Source organism: Chlorocebus sabaeus, chromosome 25, assembly GCF_047675955.1.
Source record: "Chlorocebus sabaeus isolate Y175 chromosome 25, mChlSab1.0.hap1, whole genome shotgun sequence".
Classification (NCBI taxonomy): domain Eukaryota; kingdom Metazoa; phylum Chordata; class Mammalia; order Primates; family Cercopithecidae; genus Chlorocebus; species Chlorocebus sabaeus.
This window is the reverse complement of record NC_132928.1, coordinates 16,557,418-16,579,864: the sequence shown is the minus strand read 5'-3', so window position 1 is coordinate 16,579,864 and position 22,447 is coordinate 16,557,418. Positions and strand designations below refer to the sequence as shown.

At 48.6% G+C, this 22,447-nt stretch overlaps 1 protein-coding gene across 1 annotated transcript in view; it reads left to right on the top strand.

The window, feature by feature from the left end:
* Nucleotides 1-22,447, top strand: part of VASH2 (vasohibin 2) — a 41,242-nt gene that overhangs the window by 15,330 nt on the left and 3,465 nt on the right. The window contains exons 4-7 of the mRNA XM_007988480.3: nt 267-323; nt 801-875; nt 6,879-7,260; nt 8,247-8,362. Coding sequence (XP_007986671.1) covers nt 267-323; nt 801-875; nt 6,879-7,260; nt 8,247-8,362 — 630 coding nt within the window. The remainder of the gene's footprint in view (nt 1-266; nt 324-800; nt 876-6,878; nt 7,261-8,246; nt 8,363-22,447) is intronic.

Genomic DNA, 22,447 nt, shown 5'->3' with positions numbered 1-22,447 from the left:
CAAATATTCAACTACCCAGAATACAGAGCAGATTGAAAAGAACTATTATAAAGGTCTGTGGTACTTTGAAGCCCAAGTTAGAAATTAGATTTCCAGGGCAAGATAGTGAGGAGTTAGAGGCTACTGGCTACCTTCCGGGTGCTGGCGACTTCTGAAAAGCCCTCACATCCTCATCTCATTGAGAAATCAGTATGCATAGCTTTCTCTGCCACATTACTGGGACCTTTGGAGTTTTCTGTCACTTTCCCTTTACATACTTTACACAGATATAATCACACAGGGACCCAGTTCTTTGAAATTAGGAAAATGAGACCGCTGAGTGGGTAAGTGGTGCATGATCTGTGGGCCAGATGACCTCTCTCCTACCCTCAAGCTGCCATCTTCCTCTCCCAACTTCTATTCCTGTAGCCCAGGGCTCAGGTATCCTAGTCTGTAAGGGGTGGAGGTGGAGGGTGCCCCAAGGCCAGGTTGGAGGTGGGACTGAGGACTGAGCTCAGTGGTGAATTCTAACTCCCAGGATGGAGGAGGTTTGTAAACTCTGCCTCGTGAGACTTCCTTTATTTGTTCTATTGCAATGCCCTCTGTCCTGGGGCACTGGGAGGGTGCTATGGGATACTGGTGCTAACTCCAGGAATTAACTCTTGTGCTTTGGTGCCTTCCTGTGAGGCGACTTCTCCCTTTTCCCTCTGTGCTCCTGCGTGGTTCCTGGTGTGGGGATAGGCATGCTGACGGATTGACAGACTGACCCGAGTGTGTGATTAAATAGGTTCTGAGATCCTCTGCTGTGCTCTATTCTACAGGTTAATGGAAACAGCAAAAGAAATGACGCGAGAGTCCTTGCCTATCAAATGCCTTGAAGCTGTCATCCTGGGCATGTATCCTTTAAGTTATGTATGCTTAGTTTACTGCATAAATGGTGGCTTCACAATGGGGCTGGGTGTGCCTTTAACATTGTAAATCCACAGAGATGATTATCTCCTTTGAGGAAAGTGTCAGACTCCTCTGGTTCCTCTCTTTAACTTCCACCATGGAGAAGTGAACCAAATCAATGCTTGGCTTCTTGGACCAATATCAGTCTCACCTGTGAGCTGCAGCCTCCATCAGGGCCAGCTGTCAGGCCAGTGACCTTGCAGACTCACTAATACTCACTAATCACAAGGAGAATTCTAACTTGGAGCGACTACAGAGAGTGCGTATGTGGCTGTTCTTTGCATTAATATGACATTGCAGCAGGAAAGACAGTCAAGGGGAAATGCAATCAGAGCCAAGAGTGCTAGTATCCAAACCCATCTCCAGGGAAAAGTCTTTGAAAATTCAGTGATGTGATCTCAGCTCGCTGCAACCTCCGCCTCCCAGGTTCAAGTGACCTTCTGACCTCAGCCTCCTGAGTAGCTGGGACTACAGGCACATGCCACCTTGCCCGGCTAATTTTTTTTTTTTATTTTTGTATTTTTGGTAGAGATGGGGTTTCACCATGTTTCACCAGCAGGCTGTTCTCAAACTGCTGAGCTCAAGCGATCCGCCCACCTCAGCCTCCCAAAGTGTTAAGATTACAGGCAGGAGCCGTCGCACCTGGCCTGTCAGGAAAAATTCTAAGAGTGGCGTGTGGAGGAGACCAAGCAGTGCTAGTGTATCCTGACCTGACAGAACCTCCAGCTAAAACAAGGGTCTAGCTTCTCCCAAACTTTCTGTTCCATTTTTCACCAGACTCCTGGCTCTTCAGCCTGAGAGGAATATGGTGCAGAGAAATTGTGATGGCATCAACATCTTGGTGGTGATGGCAATTGAACACGATCAGATAGAAAAGCAAAGACGCTCCGAAGTCCTATGGGATGGATGCTGGAAGGGACAGTGGAAAAGGAAACACTGCAAGCCAGGAGCTTGAGAGAGGGTCCCAGGCAAGATCAGTTAGGTCCTTGACCACTGTGCTGAAAATGACTGTTTTCCAAAAGGCAATGGGCAACCCAGATGAAAACTCTGAAGCAGAGGTGTGGCGTGCTTCGGTATATGCTCTAGAGATGTAGTTCTCCAAAGGACAGGCTGAAGGGCAGATTGGGGAAGGCTGAGCTGGATCAGCAAAGCCCATTGGGAGCTGTTACATGAGGGAATGGTGAGGCTAGACTGATGGCCCTGGGGATGGGAATGGATTTCAGGGAATGTGTTTAAGAGCTATCAAGGAGATAGAATGTATAGGACTTCTAGGCCAACTAGATACAGGAGTTGATGAGGAAGGAGTCAACAACTCCAGGTTTCTGAATTGGGCAATCGACTGCGGGATTAGCGGGAGGAATGAGAGTGGCAGAGAAAGGAGATGCGTCAATGCAGACCTGAACTAAAACAGCGCCAGTGAAGGTGGAGGGAAGAGATGGAGGCATATATCATCACCACCACTGGGGGACTGCTTAGATGGGAGGAGTTATTGGAGAATGGCAGTGACTCCATATTTCTGGCTTGCATGATAATGCCACAGTCCAAGGGAAGGACTTCAAGGAGAGGATCAGATTTAGGGAGAGGTGAGCTCAGATTTGGACATGTTAAATTTGAGGTGCCTTGTGGGATGTCGGGATGAGGTATTTGCAGTGTGGAGCTCACAGAGAAATCTGCACTGGAAATGCGAGTTTAGGAGCTGTGATTAGGGGATTGTGCTTACTGTTCAACAAGTGAGAAGAGAAAAAGATCAAAGATGAAATCAGTATATTTTTGGTCTAGTTTGGCACAAAGAGCCCATGAAAGAGACTTAAGAAGGAAAGTCAGAGAGGTAGAAGGAAAATCAGGAGAGAAAGCAAATGGAGAAGTCAGTGTAAGGACATGTGGCTCAAAATTAGACTGGGGACAGGAGGATTGGTCTAGTCTGTTTTCTGGGTCTCCTGGACATCTTTGTGGGAAGGGGAATCTCTGTGTCTTTCTGCAGCCTGTGGAAACACTTGCAGGCCTGATCTGAAACAAGATTGACCACAGGTGCCTTGGCTGACATTTGAAAAATGGAAACTTGAACCTTACTGAGGCCCCTCTCCAACCCTCCTGTCATCCTCCTCCCAGTTTCCCACAAAGGAGATGAAACATGTGCCTGGGGAACCCAGCAGGAGGCTGGGAATGGGGGTCGGGGCAGCAGATGGCTCAGGGCCCCAACTCTTTAGTGGCAGGAGTCAGCCACAGCTGTTCAGCGAAGCCTCCTGCAAGTTTAATGGAGGCAGACAATTGGCTGGGGATGCGCTGGTGGACGAGATCAACGAAGGGGAACACAAGCCCAGGCCCTTCATGGGGTGGACAAGCTAACTTCAGACTCTTTGTTGAGGTGTGTCTGAGTGCCTCTGGATTTAGGTCATTGAAATGACCACCTCCCTTACACAATAGTCTCATCCCTGCACAATTTTATACATTCCAACATCATGCCATTGGAATCACCCACAACCTTTTGGAATTGTGGGGATAGACCCAGGAACAGCCTTTGAGCCTGTCCAAATCAGAGACAGTGTGCTCGTGGTTTTCCTTTGTTCTTATCCTTCTGACATTTCAGAAAAGTGTGGGAAGGTGGAGAGCTTCAGTTCACGCTGCTGAACTCAGGGAAATTTGACTCTTGCACACAGACAGGAAACACAGACCCGAATTCTTCTTTTTTTTTTTTTTTTTGAGACGGGGAGTCTTGCTCTGTGATCCAGGCTGGAGTGCAGTGGTGCGATCTCGGCTCACTGCAATCTCCACCTCCTGGGTTCAAGCGATTCTCCTGCCTCAGCCTCCCGAGTACCTGGATTACAGGTGTGTGCCACCACGCCCGGCTAATTTTTTGTATTTTTAGTAGAGATAAGGTTTCACCATGTTGACCAGGCTGATCTCGAACTCCTGACCTCAGGTGATCTGCCCGCCTCAGCCTCCCAAACAGACCTGGATTCTAAAGGTTACAGCATCTTTGTCTTTTTGCACCGGTCAGCATCCCTGGGTCCTGCTTTCCACTCGGGGATAGTGAAGGTTATGAATGGGTTCATCCGTCTGTGTCTCCCACAGGCCCTTCTGCAGGTCCTGGCTCAACAACTTTGAAACTGGTTGGCTTGGCTGCTTGGACACCTGTATCCATTGGCCTCTCCTTCCTTGCTTTCCCTGTTTTTGACTTTAGCCCGGAGTTCAGGATTCATTAGTGCTGAGCCACTTCTTTTTAACTTGCTTAAGGACATGCCCATGCTTTTACATGCATGCTAGAGAGGTAGACCTTTGCTTCCAAATTATCTTGTGAACTATGGCAGGTATTTTGGGGGACCTCACTGGCTATGGTGGGGCTTGCTGGTGGTACTAAAGCACTGTGGTTTATTAAAGTAACAGGTTCATTATGAGAGGCAGGTTAGGAATAGCCCCAGGAGGCTGGATGCTGGAAAGATGATCCCGGGTTTGGCACTGCTGCTCCCGCTTCCCTGGAAAAGCTCAGGTTACTTCCCTGCCTGCCTCCATACTACCTCGCCACCTCCCTCTCCATTCCCAGTTGCTCCAGGTCCCAAGACTTTTCCAATTGACGTCATGATGGGACAAATCCTCGAAATCAGTGACTCATGACACAAGGGACTGGTGCTCTCTCTTGTCTCCTCCCCACTTCTCCACCTGGCTGACTACTTATCCTGTAAGATGAATTCCAGTGTTACCCTGCTGAGGCCCCTCCTCTGTCTACCCAGAGGTTGCTGGGCTTGCCTTTCTTATAGCACACATCACATTGTGTTTTGGTTTTTATTGTGGTAAAATATTTATAACATAATTTACCATTTTAACCATTTTTAAGTGCACAATTCAGTGACATTAAGTACATTCATAATGCTCTGCAAAATGACCACCATTCCGACCAGGCGCAGTGGCTTGCTCCTGTAATCCCAACACTTTGGGAGGCCGAGGAGGGCGCATCACCTGAGGTCAGGAGTTCGAGACCAGCCTGGTCAACATTGTGAAACCCCGTCTTTACTAAAAATACAAAAATTAGCCGGGTATGGTGGCGGGCACCTGTAATTCCAGCTACTCAGGAGGCTGAGGTAGGAGAATCTCTCAAACTTGGGAGGCAGAGGCTGCAGTGAGCTGAGATCGCGCCACTGCACTCCAGCCTGGGTGACAGCGTGAGACTCTGTCTCAAAGAAAGAAAGAAAGAAAGAAAGAAAGAGGAGAGAGGGAGAGACAGGAAGGAAGGAAGGAAGGAAGGAAGGAAGGAAGGAAGGAAGGAAGGGAGGGAGGGAGGGAGGGAGGGAGGGAGGGAGGGAGGGAGGGAGGGAGGGAGGGAGGGACACCATTCCTCCCCAGAAATGAAACCCCATACCCGTTAAACAGCACTCCCCAGTTTCCTCCCTCCAGCCCCTGCCCACCAGCGTTCTACTCTCTGTCTCTGCACTTGCTACTTCAGGTACCTCAGATGAGTGGAATCATACCATATTTGTCCTTTTGTATTTGGTTGATTTCACTCAGCATGTCTTCAAGACTCATCCTGCCCATTGCAGAATTTCCTTCCCTTATGAGGCTGAATAAATTCTATGGCATGTATACACTACATTTTGTTCATCTCTTTATCCATCGATGGATATTTGGGTTGCTTCCACCTTCTAGCTGTTGCAAATAATGCTGTTCAGAGCATGGGTGTACAAATATCTGTTGGGGTCGCTGCTTTCAATTCTTTTGGGTATGCACCCAGAAGTGGAATTGCCAGGTCCTAGGGTACTCCTGTTGAATTATTTGAGGAATTGCCATACTGATTTCATTGTGTGCATTCTGAGTCCATCTCCCACCAGACCTCTGGGGAAGGGCTATGTTCTTATCTTTGGCTCCACAGCCCTACCTGACAGGCTGCCGGGCACAGCAGACACTCAGGGTTAAGTGTGTGTTACACTGACTTAAGCAGCTAAGGAATGCCCTTGTTCCAGCCCCAGAGAACTTGCCCCAGAAAGCAGCTAGGAATTTACGTAAGAGGACTCAGAAGGATGTGATTTCACTCCCTAACTGCCAGTTGATCTCACATGATAAAGTGAAGAGAAAGCAGGTACAAAACACTTTTAGAGAGTGGAGCCATCCGTGACTAAACCGAGGGCAGAGGATGAGGCTGCTGCCAGTGCTGTGGATGGGTTCTGTCAGCATCCTTCCCTTCAGGACACCTGGATTAGCTCTGCACCGAGAGCAGTCCTTTTAAGTGTAAGGCAGTGCGCATCCACAACCTAAGGTTCATTCTTTCTGTAAACATTAAACAAGCCCGTCTGTGTACCAGGCCAGGATGTGAGACACAAGCCCTGCCTTCACAATTGCAACACAGGATGGGTAAGCACCAAGTGCCATGGGGGCTCTTGTGTGTTTTGGAAAGATGATCCCAGGCTTGGTGCTGTGGCTCCCCCTTCCCTGGAAAAGCTCAGGTTATACTCCCCTGCCTGCATTCACACTTCCTTGCCACCTCCCTCTGCATTCCCAATGGCTCCAGGTCCAAAGGATTTACCAATTGACTTGGGGGAGGGGGGGCAGGGAGCAAGAATACCTAAGCTAGGATGAGGAAGGTCAGGGAGGCATGACACCCAGGAAAGGAGAAGGGATGGTCATGAGGCTGTTCCAGGCTGGGATGCAGCCTGTGTGAGTCCTGGGAGCAGAGGAAAAAGTGCCTTGTTTTGTTTTGCAGGTATGTAATTACTGAAGAAAATGACAAGTTTTTCTTTTTGTCTCATATTAACTTGGTTTGGATATACAACGTATAGTAGATAGTCAAAGATAACAAGCGAATGCTTTATAAAAGGATTAGTCTGGAAAAGTTAGATGTGGGCCTGTGCAGAGGCAGGGGGATGGACTCACTGACCCCTGTGAGACACTTTCCCTTCCTGTGCATCCAGGCTCCGAATTTTCAAGGCCTCCTTTCTCTTCCTTGACTCCGATTGTCTAAGCTACTTAACCAATGGACAGCCTTCCATCGAGCGGTTCCCCATCAGCTTTAAAACCTACTTCTCAGGAAACTACTTTCACCACGTTGTGCTGGGGATTTACTGCAATGGCCGCTATGGCTCACTGGGTATGAGCCGCAGGGCTGAGCTGATGGACAAGCCATTGACTTTTCGGACTCTGAGTGACCTCATCTTTGACTTTGAGGACTCCTACAAGAAATACCTACACACAGTCAAGAAGGTCAAGATTGGACTGTACGTCCCCCATGAGCCTCATAGCTTCCAGCCCATTGAGTGGAAGCAGCTGGTCCTCAACGTCTCAAAGATGCTGAGGGCTGACATAAGGAAGGAGCTGGAGAAATATGCCAGGGACATGAGAATGAAGGTGGGTGCTGGGAAGACAAGGAAGCCATGCAGGAGAGCTCTTTTCCCATTCCTTTCTCTCCGCCTCTTGCTCCAGGCCTCATTTTTCTAGGATGGTCAAACATTTCTTGAGGTTAAAGTCTCTCTTTGCACGTACTGCTGCAAAGAAAACCATATAAAATCAGTTTAGATGTGACATTTAAAATAATGTCTTGTCCTGCAATTCCTTCTATGAAATCAGATCTAAAGTGTTAGTCATTTTATACTGAAGCTCTAGTTTGTTCTGTTTTGTTGATGTAATAGGGTGACCAATTGTTCCAGTGTGCCTGGAACTGCGGGCCTTCCCAGGACAAGAGATTACCAGTATTAAAACCTGGAAAACATTACATGCTGGCCTTTTATAGACTGTACTCATACGTCCCTCTTCCCTCTCTCAGTTTTACCTCCAAAGTGGTGTGATTCTCGCTTGTCCATGTCCCTCCAGGGCTTGTGCAGTCACTAAGAGAAAAGGATTATGCTGACTTCAGGCCTGGCTATGTTTAGCACTGGTGGACTTGTCATGTTCAGTCTGCAGGACCTGGAGTGACGATTCCTGATCAATTAAAGCCATTCTGTCATATGTATGGGATGGGAACATCAGAGGAAGAACAAGCTGGTTTTTGGGGCAATGTAGATGGGACTTTGCCTTCATGAGGAGAGGAACTTGCCAAGCAGTTCCGGTGTGGGGGCTGAGGCACTGGGCTGTGTTCCTCTCTCCACACGGCACGGGGCACAATGTGACCATCTGTATATCCGTCTTAGAAGTGGTGCCCTTGCTGCTTGACAGTACAGGACGAGAGAGGAACGTGTGTGTCTCCAGCCTCCTTTTTTTAGAAATCTTCCTGCTCAGTACCTTCTAATCCATGGCGTCATGATTGGGCTGGGGGTGTGGGACGCGGTGCTGGAACAAGACGTGAGGCTGGAGATCCTTTAGGAACCAGGGTGATTAACTCCTCACATCTCCTTCAGATCCTGAAACCTGCAAGTGCCCACTCTCCGACCCAAGTGAGAAGCCGGGGAAAATCCCTGTCCCCCAGAAGAAGACAGGCAAGCCCCCCGAGGAGGCTCGGCAGGCGAGACAAGTCGTGAGTAATATTTCCTCTTCCCCAACTCAAAGCCCAACACACACATTCAAGGGGTTGTCCTGACCCATGGGGACGAAGCTGTGTCTTGGGCCCGGCATCTGAACCAGACAGCCATCTCCAAGAGGACTGCCCCTCATTCAGGGGACGTCTATGGAAAAGGATCCGCTGTGCACATCACCGCCATTGCCACTCCTCTGCTGTCAGTTGCACACACAAATGGAGGGATAAGTCCTAGGCAGAATGAGGTGAAGAATAGCCTGAAATGCAGGCAGCCCGGAGGGAGCTTCGGACTTAGAATTAGGAAACCTGGGGCTGGAACCGGCTCAGCTGCTTGGGGATGTCTTTGTTATCTTTCTGGGCATAAGTTTTTCTCACCCATAAAATGGGATTGTTAGAATTTATGAACTTTCCTAAAATTCTGTAGTCCTCTGTACCCAGCAGAAAGTGTGATTACCATCAGTGGACGGTGGCGTCAGGAACACCCACCGGCTCATCTTCTTCCTTGGCTAACTCTACCCTCTCTGTTTCAGCCCTGAGGCCAGTGATCCCACGTCTACTTCTTAGGTCAAAATAACCCACTTAAGCAATGACAGATTGGAGATGCTGGGGATGCCCAAATTCACCAGTGTTTATCTGCTGGCGAATATTTGAACGATAGCCATCCTGGGAAAAAACACTGCTTTTCTTAACAGTAGCAGCATGCTGTGTCACCCAGCCTCTTGCCATGCTGGGACCATGTGGCACAGAGCACAAGGGGGCTTGGTTGAATCCCAACTCTGTCACATGTTAGTTGTGCAGCTGGGCACATCCTTCCTCCTCGGGGAGCCTTGGTTTCCTCATCCATAAAAGAATATCAAAATGCTCTCCTCGCCTATCTGACAGGGTGGTTTGTAAAGATCCAGGTAGATGATGTAACGAGAGTGACTTGTCAACAGTGAACTGTGTTCACACAGCACATTATCATCGTCACATCAATCCTGTACAGTGAGCAGGGAACATTTTACAAGTTTTGTTTTCAGGTGAAGAAACCAGGACCCAAAAAGGGCTTGTTATCTTGTAAGTTCTGTAGCTGGTCAGTGAGAAGTGGGGCTGAAACCCAGGTCATCTGATTCTGGGAGGTGGCAGGGCAGAGTCGGGGAGGGTTCTGTTTTCCGAAGAACAGGACGGGACGAAGTACTTTCATTTCCAAGGATGGTTTTTTACTTGCCCCATTCCACATCCTAAAGCCAGTCCTGGGTTCAGCAGGTACTGCCACGAGGGCCTTGGTGACAATGGCTGTCATTCTGGGCTGGAAAGGAGGGTGTGAAGCAGTGAGAGGTCACGTGTTCCCGGTAGCAAGAGAGGCTGAAGATGAGAATGGCTTCGGCATAGGTTTGTCCTTGTAGGGAGCAGGATGGCTTCCGACCTTTCACACATGGCCTCCTGACCCCAATCCTCCCCCTGATGCTGGCCACTGCCCTTGACCCTTGACCCTAACCTTAGCCCTTACTCTCTCTCTTGCTTTGATTCAAACATCCATTAATTGCTGTCACTGCACAAAGTAGTGGTTGTCTCAGAGGACTATGAACATAGAAACCCTTCCCAGAGAGTCATTTAGCATAGAGTGAGTGATCCAGCAATAGCAAGCTGCTCATAAAACAACTGATTTTGTCTGATTTATTATCTGTTTTGCCCAAGGAGGGCTGAGTCATTCCCTGAGGAGCTCCCAATCTTCAGCAAACGTCGAGCAGTCTATAAAAGCCTGCCCTTCCCTTTAGATTCTAGAATCCAGAGCACATGAAGGCCCAAGCATTCCGCCTGGCCATGGATTCCTGCACAGAATGGCGGCTATTGATTTTGAAGACTAGTTCTGGTGGATCCATTTTACTCGGATCCACAGGGACATTGCATTCACAGGGCCATGTTGAGTTTTTAACCGGGAAATGTGACCATAAATGTGAGGGGATGGTAAAGATCCTAGAAACCATGGTAACAGGATGATGTCAGGAGTCAGGAGGTGGCTGTTTGGGAAATGTGGAGGAAGGAGAGTTTGAGTTTGGATGATGGAATGTGGGGTGCATCTTTGGCATCGGGGAGCTGCTGAAAATGCAGACCTGGAGTTTGAGGAAGCTGGGGGATAAAGGTCGTATTGGAGCCATCTACTTAGAATTACCAGTTGAAATGATAGCCAGGTAAGTCTGTGAGCAAAGAAAGTAGAGAAAAAAGAAATGGCTGGACGTGGTGGTTCATGCCTGTAATCCCAACACTTTGGGAGGCTAAGGAGAGATAATTGCTTGAGCCCAGGCATTTGAGACCAGCATGCCTATGCCACATAGGGAGACCCTGTCTTGACAACAACCACAGATTAGCCAGGCATGGTGATGTATGCCTGTAGTCTCAGCTTCTTGGGAGGCTGAGATGGGAGGATCTCTTGAGCCTGGCAATTCAAGCCTGGATAGCGCCATTGCACTCCAGTCTGGGCGAAAGAGTGAGGCCCTCTAAAAAATAAAAATAAAAATAAAAAGATGACGAGGCCTTGAGGAAGCCCAAGAAAAAGAGCTAGAACAGAAGATGGAAAAGGAACAGTCAGAGAGGGAGAGGATGGATCAGGACTGTGAGCGCACCGGCGCCTGCAGAGGACAGCGGTCAGAGTGCAAAGCTACCGTGAGTGCAAAGCTACCTTCTGGTGTTGGGGCACCACTTGCCCTCTGCCCTCCTGCCCATCTGGCACACCAGAGTGGGCTGGGAATGGGGAGAAAGACCAGGGAAAGGGAGTGGTCACCTGAGGTCAGGAAGGAAGACCTGCAGGAAGAGGGCGATTCTCCTCCTGCCACGCATGCCCCGGAGTCGACCCCAGCCCCACTGAGGGAAGCACAGGAGCACAGAGGTGATGGCTCATGGCTCAGCAGTGAAAACATAAGCTTTTCAAAAACGATGAGAAGTGGCTGCAACAAGGTGAGGAGGGGTGAGTTTCAAGGGGGAGGGGGAAAGTAGTGGGGGAAGGAGAAGCGCTATGGACTGGGGTGACATTTAGAGAGGCAGTGTTGAGAGGGCTGAGGGGCTGGAACCAGCCTGGGAAAGGGAGTGAGAATGAGAGCTGATGGAGCTGATGCAGGCCAGGATTCGTTTTTCAAGAAGGAGCCCTGAACAGAGGTGCAGCAACCTGATTTCTGACTCCAACTCTGCATGAACCAGCTTGCGGCTTTGAGCAAGCTGCTTCTCTGTGCCTCACCTGTGTAAGGGGACAGGGGACTTAGAGCAGATTATTCTAGGTAGTTTGTAAGCTCTGTAGAGTTCCCCTGGGGCTTTTGTCTTTCTAGAATTGGAAGAGACCAGAGTGTCTTTGGACACATAGAGAAAATAACCAGGAGAAAGAAATGAATGTTCAAGAACAAAGGGATTAATGGAGCAAGATATGTGAGCAGCTGGGGTCAGATGGGATGGAAGGCTACAGAGAGGGTTTAGAAGGTGGTGGGTGGGGGAGAGGGTAGGAGCAAAGGAAGGGGGGACATTAGGGAGAGCTTGACATACATGAGGAGGTAGAAGTTGAAGGACTGTACCTTAAGTGGCCTTTATCCTGCCGTGAAGGAGTTGAAGAAAGGGCCCAGCTGAGGACAGATAGATAAGTCCTGCCGTCCTGTTCTCAACTCTGTGTGTGCACCAGCATCACCTGGAGGGTCTGTTGAAACAGAAGACTGCTGGAGCCCTTTCCCAGAGCTTCTGAGTCAGCAGATGTAGGATGGAGCCTGAGAACCTGTGTTTCTAATGATGCTGATCCTGCTGGTCCGGGGACCACACTTTAACATCTACCATTTGCTTCAGCCGCAGGCTTCCCCTGTGTTTGATGAATCAGAATGGGAAACTGAGTTGGTGGTTGACCCTAAAAAATAACAGTCACCAGCTGAAAGTACTGGGTCTGTTGAGAGGGTCAGATAAAGCCATTGGGTGTGATTTAGGGGCTCAACCTTGTCCAGTGTCACCTGGATCTCTGGATAATGAGGTTGTGGAGGCGAAGTTAGGGGGTCTGACCCTGCGCTGGCTCCCATGTTTGGGCTCCAGTGAAGTCATTCTGGGAGGTGCCCACTGGTCACTCTCCTGGGGGCCAGACGGGGTGGTCCTTCATCCCCTAGGCCATGCCCATATGCTAATCTCTGACTACTTTGTCATGCAGCCAAGGCAAGTGAGCACCCCCGCACCTGCAGAGGACAGCTGTTAGGCTGCGCCAGCTGTGAGTGCAAAGCTCTCCCGCTCCCCTCCTACACCGCTGGCACATCAGACTGGACCTGGGAATGGGGAGAAAGACCAGGGGAAGGGAGTGGTCTGTCACTTGAGGTCAGGAAGGAAGACCTGAAGGAAGAGGGGAATTCTCTTCCATCACCCTCCTCCCTCCATGCCCCAAAGTCGATCCCAGCCCCAGTGGGGAAAGCCCCAGGAGTACGGAGGTGACGGCTCATGGTTCAGTGAAATCATAAACTTTTCAAAAAAGGTGAAGAGTGACTGCCACCTGCCTCAGAATCCCCCTGACTCATGCCCCAGCCCCGGAGCCCTTCCTCCCAGGTAAACGTGGATTCCCAAAAGTCCTCCTTCCTAAACTGCTCCCAGTAGGTCAGAGTCTTCGGGGTTTTTTTCCCCACAGCTAGGGCCGAGTGGCCTTGGAAGAGTTTGACCATCCACAGAGCCCAGTTGGCTTGCAGGTGCCCGTGGACAATTTTGTATGCGCAAATCCAGTAAGGCCATGGTTAGTCTTGGTGGCAGAAACCCCTGCCACTTCTTTTCTCTTTCTCCAGTGCTTGGAGGTTGGGAGGGAACTCTAGAGGGCAGATATCTCAGCTGAAGTTTCAAATGGATTGAGGTGTTCCAGGAGGGAAGATTCTCTCCCTAATTCCTCCGAAACCTTGACTTCTGAGTTGCAGGGCTGGGGAAGGGATTGCAGGGGCTACCGTGTAAGAGAGGGAAGAGAGGTGCGGGACGTGAGAATAAGAAGGGCTGTGAGAGGCCACAAGAACTGGAGCGCCAAGCCCCAGCTTCCCTCTCTAGATGCCAGCTCCTGCCATTCTGCCACACTCCACCCAGGGCAGCCGCATTCCTGGAGGTATGTTTGGAGAGAGGCAGCCCCTCAGCTTCCACCCTCGGCCTTCGCCAAGCAGGCTTTTCTCCAGGTAATCTTGCTTTTGGCGAGGAAATAAGAAAGTGACAAATACGGTCTTGACCCAATCACGGCACAAACTCCGGAATCTTACTATAAGATGCCAGGACTAGGGTTTGGTGACTCTTGTTGCTGTGCTATTCTGTCAGCATTACATAAGGCCATCGCGTCATTTCTAAATGTGTTGGGTGTCATAAGGAAGCCTGGGAGGGGCCCAAAGGGTGGAAAATTACCATAACAGGCGAGAGGCCCATCAGCTGTGGGGTCCCAGTCCCTGTCTGCCATGGATAATTTTAGTGGCATTATATCCCCATCCACCTCCTCCCTCCAGCTGGAGCGACTTCCAGCCTTGAATTCCTCTCCATTTTTGCACTTGTCTAAATAATCCCTTTTGAAAGAAGGATCAGTGTCACTGGGTTGACAAGAATCAGCTGAGTGGGAGGGCAGGTGAAGATGACTGTGTAGCATCTGTTGAGACCAAGTTTCAAGAGGGAAACCAGGACTCCCCCACCCTTCCACCCACGGGTCCTTTCTCACACTCTGCTCCCCTGGGAGTGTTTAAAGCACCTACTACACTGAATTGTCAAGTTTTTCCTGTGGTTTGTAAAGAGGAAGGGAGAGGGAGGTTGAGATTCATGTTTCAAAGGCCATCTGTGAACTTAAACCAACTCCTTCCCAGCCCTGGGCCTCGGAACCCTTGCAGCTGTTCACTGAGGGGTGTTCCCAGGGGTTCTCAACTGGGTCAGCTCTGGGAGAGGAGGGTTAGAAATGTGGTGGGAGGTGGAAGTTTTTGCTTCTCACATCTTGGTAAAGTGAGGAAGCTCCTTGTTAGGGCCGGGGGTCTGAGATGTAAATGCCCCGCAAAGCCCAGGACCACCCTGCCCAATAAAGAACCGTTCCACCTCAAATGCCAACAGCGCCCTCGCTGGGAAGCTTCAGCGCTCTCTGAGGTCCTTTCCATTTCTGACAGTTCATGACTCTTGGCTTGCTGCCTATGACCTGGCCCTGGGCGAATTGGAGTGAGCAGATAGCGATTTTCTGGTTTTGCAGCCAGAGTGACCATGTGGAACACTCTTCTCAATTGAGGCCAGTGTTCCTGAGGACCCATGAGAACCTCTTCTTCTCTCCCCTGTGTGGCTGCTTTTTCCCGCTGTCCCTCCTCCTGTTTTCTTTGCTGGTCATCTTTCTTTGCCTCCCCTTTTCTTCCTCTTTGATTTCCTTTCTTCATCATCAATCTCTGTGGCAGTTCATGGCTCCAGTAGGCTCTGTCTGCCCTGCTGGACACCCTGGGGGTCCCAGAGGTTAGTAAGCCCTGAAAGCCCATCTCCTTTCACTGCAGGGCCTCTAGCTGGACAATGGGATTCCTGCTCCGTTCTGTCAGGAAGGATTACGTATGTCCAGACATCTAGTTGAGTGAGGGCAGAGGTTGTTTTAATGAGGTCATCGAGAAAATTTGATTCCATGGTCTAATCACATTGACTGGTGCCCAAGAAGTAATTCTCCTTAGATCCCAAGTGAGAAATATCCCCAGTGGGAAAAGGAGATTTCCTTAGGGTGGAAAGTAGAGGGAATCAAAAAAAAAAAAAAAAAAAAAAAAAAAAAAACATTAGGAAGGCTATGAAGGGAAAAGCTAAACCTCCAAGATGGTGAAGGGGCAGTTTCTACTCCAGTGACTGCCTGGTCAGTTCCCCCAGGAAAATTCATGTGGCCCAAAGTCCCCAGGGATGCTTGATGGAGTGATGGGCCTCATCAGAAAAGACCACCTCAGGCAGAGTGAGCCAGGAGCCTCTGTGAGCTCCCCAGGGTCACACAGGGTCAGACAAGGGCAGACAGGGTGAGGTTTCCTAGAGCTGAGGGGTTCTTGTCCCAGAAAGGAGAAGTGACATCAGAGCCTGGAAACTGTGCCCTGGAATCTCCAACAGTTGGCCTATGGCCAGAGTCTCCTGCCTGGGGAGAGCTCAAAGGGATGGGCACCGGCTGAAAACTCTCTTCTGGGCCGAATCCATCTTGGCTGAGGCTTCCGTTTACATAGCAATGTCAGCTGTCTGCCCTGGCAGCTGCCAGCAGCGGTGCCTTCCATTCAGGGAAGCAAGGAATGTGAGGGAGGAGCGGACTGGCCTGGAATGAGGGTGACCGGTGTGAATGAACCTTCCTTCATCCCTGTGTCGGTCTAGCAGAGGCCATGCTGTGCCTCTGCGGCCTACCCAGATAGGCAGTGTATGCTAAATCGGGGCCTGGTCTGACCTGATTCCAGCCAGACTCCACAAGAATGGGGGCCCTGGGGTCTTTGCTTAAACTTGTAAATGCTGGGCCGAGAGCACCCCTGGTTTAATCTCTTCCACACTCTTAACATCGGGATTAAGAGTCTAACGGTAGAGTGGCACCTTTCCCACACACATCCCTTCCCGGACTCCCGAGCCTGCAGGCTGTACTGCCAGTCTGGCCTTTGTATTTCTGTGTGAGGGTGAGCACCTGCCAGCACATGTGCCCAGATATGGCCCTCGGTCAGAGATGCGGAAGAGAGACTGGGTGGTTGAGGGAACCTGGTGAACTTCCTCTCCTCTTCCTATTTCTTTTCTTAAACCTCATCTCTTCCAGATACACTCCTATGCATGTTCAGCCTTGGGATGTGTTGATGTCTCCACTCCATCACTTTCTGGTTCTGAGGCTTCTTGTGGTTGCACAGATGGCACCATCTGGTCAGGCCGAGCTCTTCCTCTGCACCGAGGCTGCCTCAGAGTGTGAAGGACTTGGTGTGCAACTGTCAAAGTTGAGGTAGCAGTGGCGGAGACTAGTAGGATTTTTCACAGAATAACTTCTCTGTGGAGCCACCACCCTGCTCTCCCCAGCCTACCTCCTGCTTTGAGCAGCCTCCGTCCACCTGGCTCCGGGAATGCAGACCTGTCATTGGGGTTAAGCGTAGCCTTGGGGCCAGGCCATCAAGCTTTCACCCTAGCTCACTCTGAGTCCATTCACTTCACAACAGGTGAGGCTGGGACTATCCCTGTGTGTGGATATCGTTCCTCCTGCAAAGTGAGTCAAAGGAAAGTTTTCTACTCTCTTTCCCCTAAGACAAAATGTTGCCTGAGAATCTTGAAAAAAGAAAATTCTTTCCTTTCTTTGCCTTGTTTGGAGGAGGATGGCAGGGGAGTGGGGTTGGAGAACTATATTAGTCTAAAATAATAACCCTGGATCCGATGAGAGGTTCTGGGCAAGTGCAGACCCGGCTGAATCATCATCCTAGTGCTCGTGTTTCTTAAAAATAAACCCCCTTGCAATATTCTAATTATAGCTGGGGGAGCACTTGGAAGAGGCCTCTCTACACACAATAGCTCACCCAGCTCTGGTCCTGAGATGAGCTGGCAAGGACTGAACAGCATTTCTGGCTGGGCCCCACAGGCAGGTGGCATGCTGTGATAACCTACTTCTGCCCTATGCCAGCCAAGGAAATTGCAGCCGTGGTTTCTGTAAAAGAAAAGGATTTCATCTTCTGGGCAGTTCACCAGGAATCTCAGTTTAGCTCATTTTCTGCCAATATTAGCCCTTTTCTTCTCCTGGGTTCTGGGTACTTAGTGGAAGGCCATGTGGCAGGGGTGGGGATACAGAAGAAGATGACCTAGTCCCTTTTCTTTGGAAGCACTCAAGCTGTTGATGCATTCAGCTTAATGAGTAGGCAGGTTCTCCACATGGCTTTCAGGGGTAAAGCAAACCCGCTCCAATACAGAAAATAAATGTTCTTCCTGCTTGTTAATTCTGAAAATGTTGTCATGGTAACTTGAATCCCTGGCTTAGGACTTTGTCTCTAAAATAAAATATCCCATGATGAAAGTAACAGATGATTCCCTATCATCCATTTACATGTTAGTGAGAATTTGATTGATAGGTACATATTCCACAGTGGGATTCATAGATTAATTTCCTTGGTCCCTGCTTTCAAATTGTTCACAATCTCCGAGGCAGGGGTAAGGGTTATGAATTGGCGGGATTCTTGAACAGATGTTGTCTTAGTCCATTTTGTGTTGTTGTAACAGAATACCTGAGACTGGGTCCTTTATAATGAACAGGAAATGTATGTATTGGCCCATGGTTCTGGATGCTGAGAAACCCAAGATCAAGTGGCTGACATCTGGTGAGAGCCTTCTTGTTGCCCTGTCCCATGACAGAAGGGCAAAGAGAGGGAGAGAGGAAAGAGAGTAAGCACGAGTGAGCAAAGGGGCCAAACTCATTCTTTTATAAGAAACCCGCTCCTGAGAAAACAACATTAGTCTATTCATGAGGGTGATGCCCCAGGATCCACACACCTCCCACTAAGCCCTGCCTCCCAACCCCACTGCACCGAGGATCGAGTTTCCAAAGGATCCACACACCTCCCACTAAGCCCTGCCTGCCAACCCCATTGCACCGAGGATCGAGTTTCCAAACCCGTGAACTTTGGGGGACACATTTAAGCCACAGCAAATGTACCAGAGAAAATGACAGAGCATACAGAGCAAGTAGTGGATTGTGACGGTAGGGAGTCAGAAAATAAGTCCTGAGGTAAGTGACATTTGGGATGGCCCTCTAAGGATGAGGAGATGTCGGGGAGAGCATTCTAGACAGGAGACAGCATAAGCGAAGGTGCAGAGGCAGGAGTGGCCATGGTGCCCTTCGCAGATGCTTGGAAAGATGCTTTGAGCTGGCAGAGGAAGGGGGAAGTTTGCATTGTGGTTAAGGGTGTGGGCTCTAGATTCTGGGGACCAGCTCTGGTTCCAACGCCTGCTAACTGTGTGACTTTTCTTTGAGCAAGTTCCCTACCTTTCAGTACCTCCATTTTCTCTTCTATAAAATGGACAATACCAGTATCAACCCCATGGGTTATGGTGAGGATTAATTAATCCACGGAAACCTTTTAGAACAATGCCTGGCACATCGTTAAGTGCCTAATACATAAAAGCTATTTATCATGGCGATTTCCTGGTACCTGGAAGGCATGGGAAAACTGGTGCAAGTGCCAGGGAAAGACTAAAAAAAAAAGAGTCCAAAGGTTCCCAAGTTAAATTTCATCTATTTTCAAAGGTACCAATAGCAGAACACAGGTAATGGTAGAGTGAAGTTTAAGAAACACATGAACTACTAAAAAAATTTATGGACTGAGGGGCTCCAAAGTGAGGAATTAAGGCAAGTGGCCAGAAAGTGGCTTCTCGAGGAGGTGGCGGGCCTGTGGCTAGTTAGCTACAGTGATCCCAGTGAGCCTCCATGACAGGGATGAGCGGGTGGGTTTTGTTTTCTCCCTGAGCCTACCCTGTAGGCTCTCCTGGCCACTGACTTTCCAGGATAGACAGTCTGGCACAGGACTGAGAAAGAAAACAGGTCAGTGCAGATCTAGTCCAACAACTTGAAAATACTATGAAGCTATTGCCTTATTTTCTTCTATGAAGGGCAGCATATTTAGAGTTTCAGAAGGAGGAGAGGTGTGACTTGGTGTTGAGGAAGATGCCAGGCCAGGAAGGGAGCATATGTAAGAAAGCTTCAGAAACTGGGATGAGCTAACTGGTAGGTCCTACAAGGACCATGGAACGAGAGTCTCTTGTTAAGCACATGCACTGCTTAATTTTCAGAGACAACAGGAGATCTAAAGAGCTACCACGGCTTAGGTCCTACATAGTTTGCAGGGTTACAGGGAAGAAGACTGACTCTTAGAAGTGAGTATGACTCCTGACTTCATTTGGACTGTGGCCATTCCTCCCGAGTTAGAACTTGCTAGGAACATGTTCTCCATACTCCACACAGTAACCTTCTTCAGGTTGACTTAGCACCCACTATTAGTGGAACAGATTTGGCTAAGGTTGGGTGTAAGCTGTAGCTTAAACATAATTCACCTTTTTTTTTTTTCTTTTTTGGAGATAGGGTCTTGCTTTGTTGCCCAGGCTGGAATGCAGTTGTGCGATCTAAGCTCACCGCAACTTCCACATCCTGGGTTCAAGCAATCTTCCCATCTCAGCCTTCCAAGTAGCTGGGACTACAAGTGCACATCACCACGTCTGGCTAATTTTTTTGCATTTTCTTTTTTTTTTTGTAGAGATAGGGTTTCACCATGTTGCCCAGGCTGGTCTGAAACTCCTGGGCTCAAGTGATCCTCCCTTAGCAGCCTCCCAGCTTGTAGTGCTGGTACTACAAGCATGACCCACCGCACCAGCCATGATTCACTTTTATGTAAAAACAGCTCAACAGAGGTGGTGGAAATGGGCTTCCTGCTGCATTGCTATCTTTAAAACCCATCTTTTTTTTTTTTTTTTTTTTTGAGACAGAATCTCACTCTGTTGTCCAGGGTAGAGTGTAGTGGCGCATCCTTGGCTCACTGCAACCTCCACTTCCCAGGTTCCAGCGATTCTGCCTCAACCTCCCAAGTAGCTGGGACTACAGTAATGCACCATATACCCGGCTGTTTTTTTGTATTTTTAGTAGAGATGGGGTTTCACCATGTTGGTCAGGCTGGTCTCAAACTCCTGACCTCAAATGATCCACCCACCTCAGCCTCCCAAAGTGCTGGAATTACAGGCCTAAGCCACTATGCCCAGCCCTAGAGATCATCTTGAGGTCCCCACTCCAGCCATCACTTCCATGTTCCCATCAGCAGGAAGAACAAAGGAAAGAAAAAGTTGAAGGGCACATACCAGTTGTCTTTTGAAGACATGTCTGCTAACTGCCACACCACACTTGCATTTAAATCTCACTGGCTACAACTTAGTCTGAGGCCTTGCCTGGGTACAGGGAGGCTGGAAGATGTACTTTGTATTCAAGGCAGTTATGCACCTAGCTAAAAGTCAGGGATGGGAGACAGGGGTGTTTACTAAAGAAGGGAAGAGTGAATGTGGAGGGGCAACTAATAGACGCTGCCACACACAGATCGTTAGATAAATCAGTTATGAAAATCATCTAATACAAATGTAGTTTATATTTGGGTAAGAAATATATGCTTACCTAGTTACAAAACCAGGAACACTAGTGTGGAAATAGTATTTTACTAGCTCTAGGAAATGACCCGCATTTAATCTTTTTCTAAAGCAAAGAATGCATAGGTACTGCAGGTTTATACTTTTGCCATATCCTGCAGGCAAATTGAATTTTTGATTGCTGAATTTTCTACAAGTGGGGCACACTGTGGAGAAGTGATTTACTTTTCTAACCACATTTGCATCAGGATGATGCTAATGTATGGGGAGTCTATTTGAGAAAGTCTCAAATTAGCTATTTGTAAAGATGACACCACCTCAGGCAAGGAGACAAAATGGAGGCTTCACTTCAGGCTTTATGAAAGAACCAGATGCATATGGACTCATTAAACCTGACTTGTGTGTAAGAACCCTGGTTCTCTCCACGTTAGTGGGCTGAGGGCTAGGGTTGGAATATAAGTTTGAATCCCCAAGCAAATGTGTGTTCCTTTTCCCGTCAACCCAAGAATGGTCCTCATCGTGTCCTCTGGGGGCCACTCCTCCAGGCCTGTAGCAGTGGCTTTGTTTAAGGGAATGGCTAATCTCCAGGGCATGCAGAGGCTGGAGGACACCATCCCCTGAAGGCCAGAAGCCTTTAGCTCTGATACAATGAGCTGGAGTCTACACACTGAAGTGTAGGGATTTCTACTGGCAGTCAGCTGTGTTAATTAGCATCATGTGTATGTCCCAGGCACCATGGGGAGAGACACAAAGAAATAAGAGGCATAATTCCTGATCGATAAAGGAGGGGACATGGTCAAGCTAAGAAATAAGGCTCATGCAACAGATAAGTAAGGTTACAAGTTATTTGAGTAGGGCCTAGTCAGGGACGGTTTCTTGACCACCTTGAGTAGTCAGGTTTCAGAAGGGATGATCAGACTGTTGATGACTGTTCCTCCCCATCTGAGAGAGAGAGAAAGAGAGAGAGAGAGAGAGAAAAAAAAAGATAAAGAGAGAGAGTAGTGGAATTGCTGGCAGAGATTAATGCCATTTACTGAGCTGTGCTTTAGATAGAAGCTAGCTGTTGATTTCTAGTTCTATCAACATTGAATTAGTTGGACTACTTTTATGCCAGGGAAAAACCATTAGCTGTTAGGAAATCTTTCAAGGGCATCAACTAAGAAAGCTTCTAACAATTACATTTTCTTTTTGGTCTTTTTTTTTTTAATACTTAAGAACAAGGTTTGGCAGGGTGCAGTGGCTCATGCCTGTAATCCCAGCATTGTGGCAGGCCGAGGCGGGGAGATCATCTGAGGTCAGGAGTTCGAGACCAGCCTGACCAACATGGTGAAACCCAGTGTCTACCAAAAATACAAAATTGGCCAGGTGTGGTGGCACGTGCCTGTAATCCCAGCTACTCGGGAGGCTGAGGCAGCAGAATCGCTTGAACCGGGGAGGCAGAGGTTGCAGTGAGCCAAGATTGTTTCACTGCACTCCAGCCTGGGCAACAAGGGCAAAACTCCGTCTCAAAAAAACAAAAACAAAAACCGACGTTCATGTGTAACCTAAACATGTCTTTTTCTTGCAAAAATGGATGTGAAACTTTTGAATTAGAACTCACTAGCCATACTGAACATCCTAATCTTGATTCATCTCAGTTCTCTCTTATCCAAGGTGAGAAGAGGCTCATTAAGAAATGGAAAAGTTGTAAGACACATTGTGAGATTGTTTAGGCATAGTTGTATTTTGGAAGTCATTTAGGATGCATCTTTAATGAAGACAGATGATGTGCTACTGAATGTTGTATTTCCCAGCTTGAAGTACTTTCTCACATGACTTTGCATAATTGCTTAGTTGTAGTTTTATGTTGGAAGTGACTTTAGCATGTTTTTAGGGAAGAGATGTTTCACCACTGAGTGTTTCCACACTGACATGCTTTTTCAGATGAATCCTAAGATTCACCTTGATTTTATACATTCAAGCCTGGAACATTAACCCTCTCCCTGGGAATGTGAGTCGTCTTTGATTCCTTGGCTTTCTCCAGGGCAC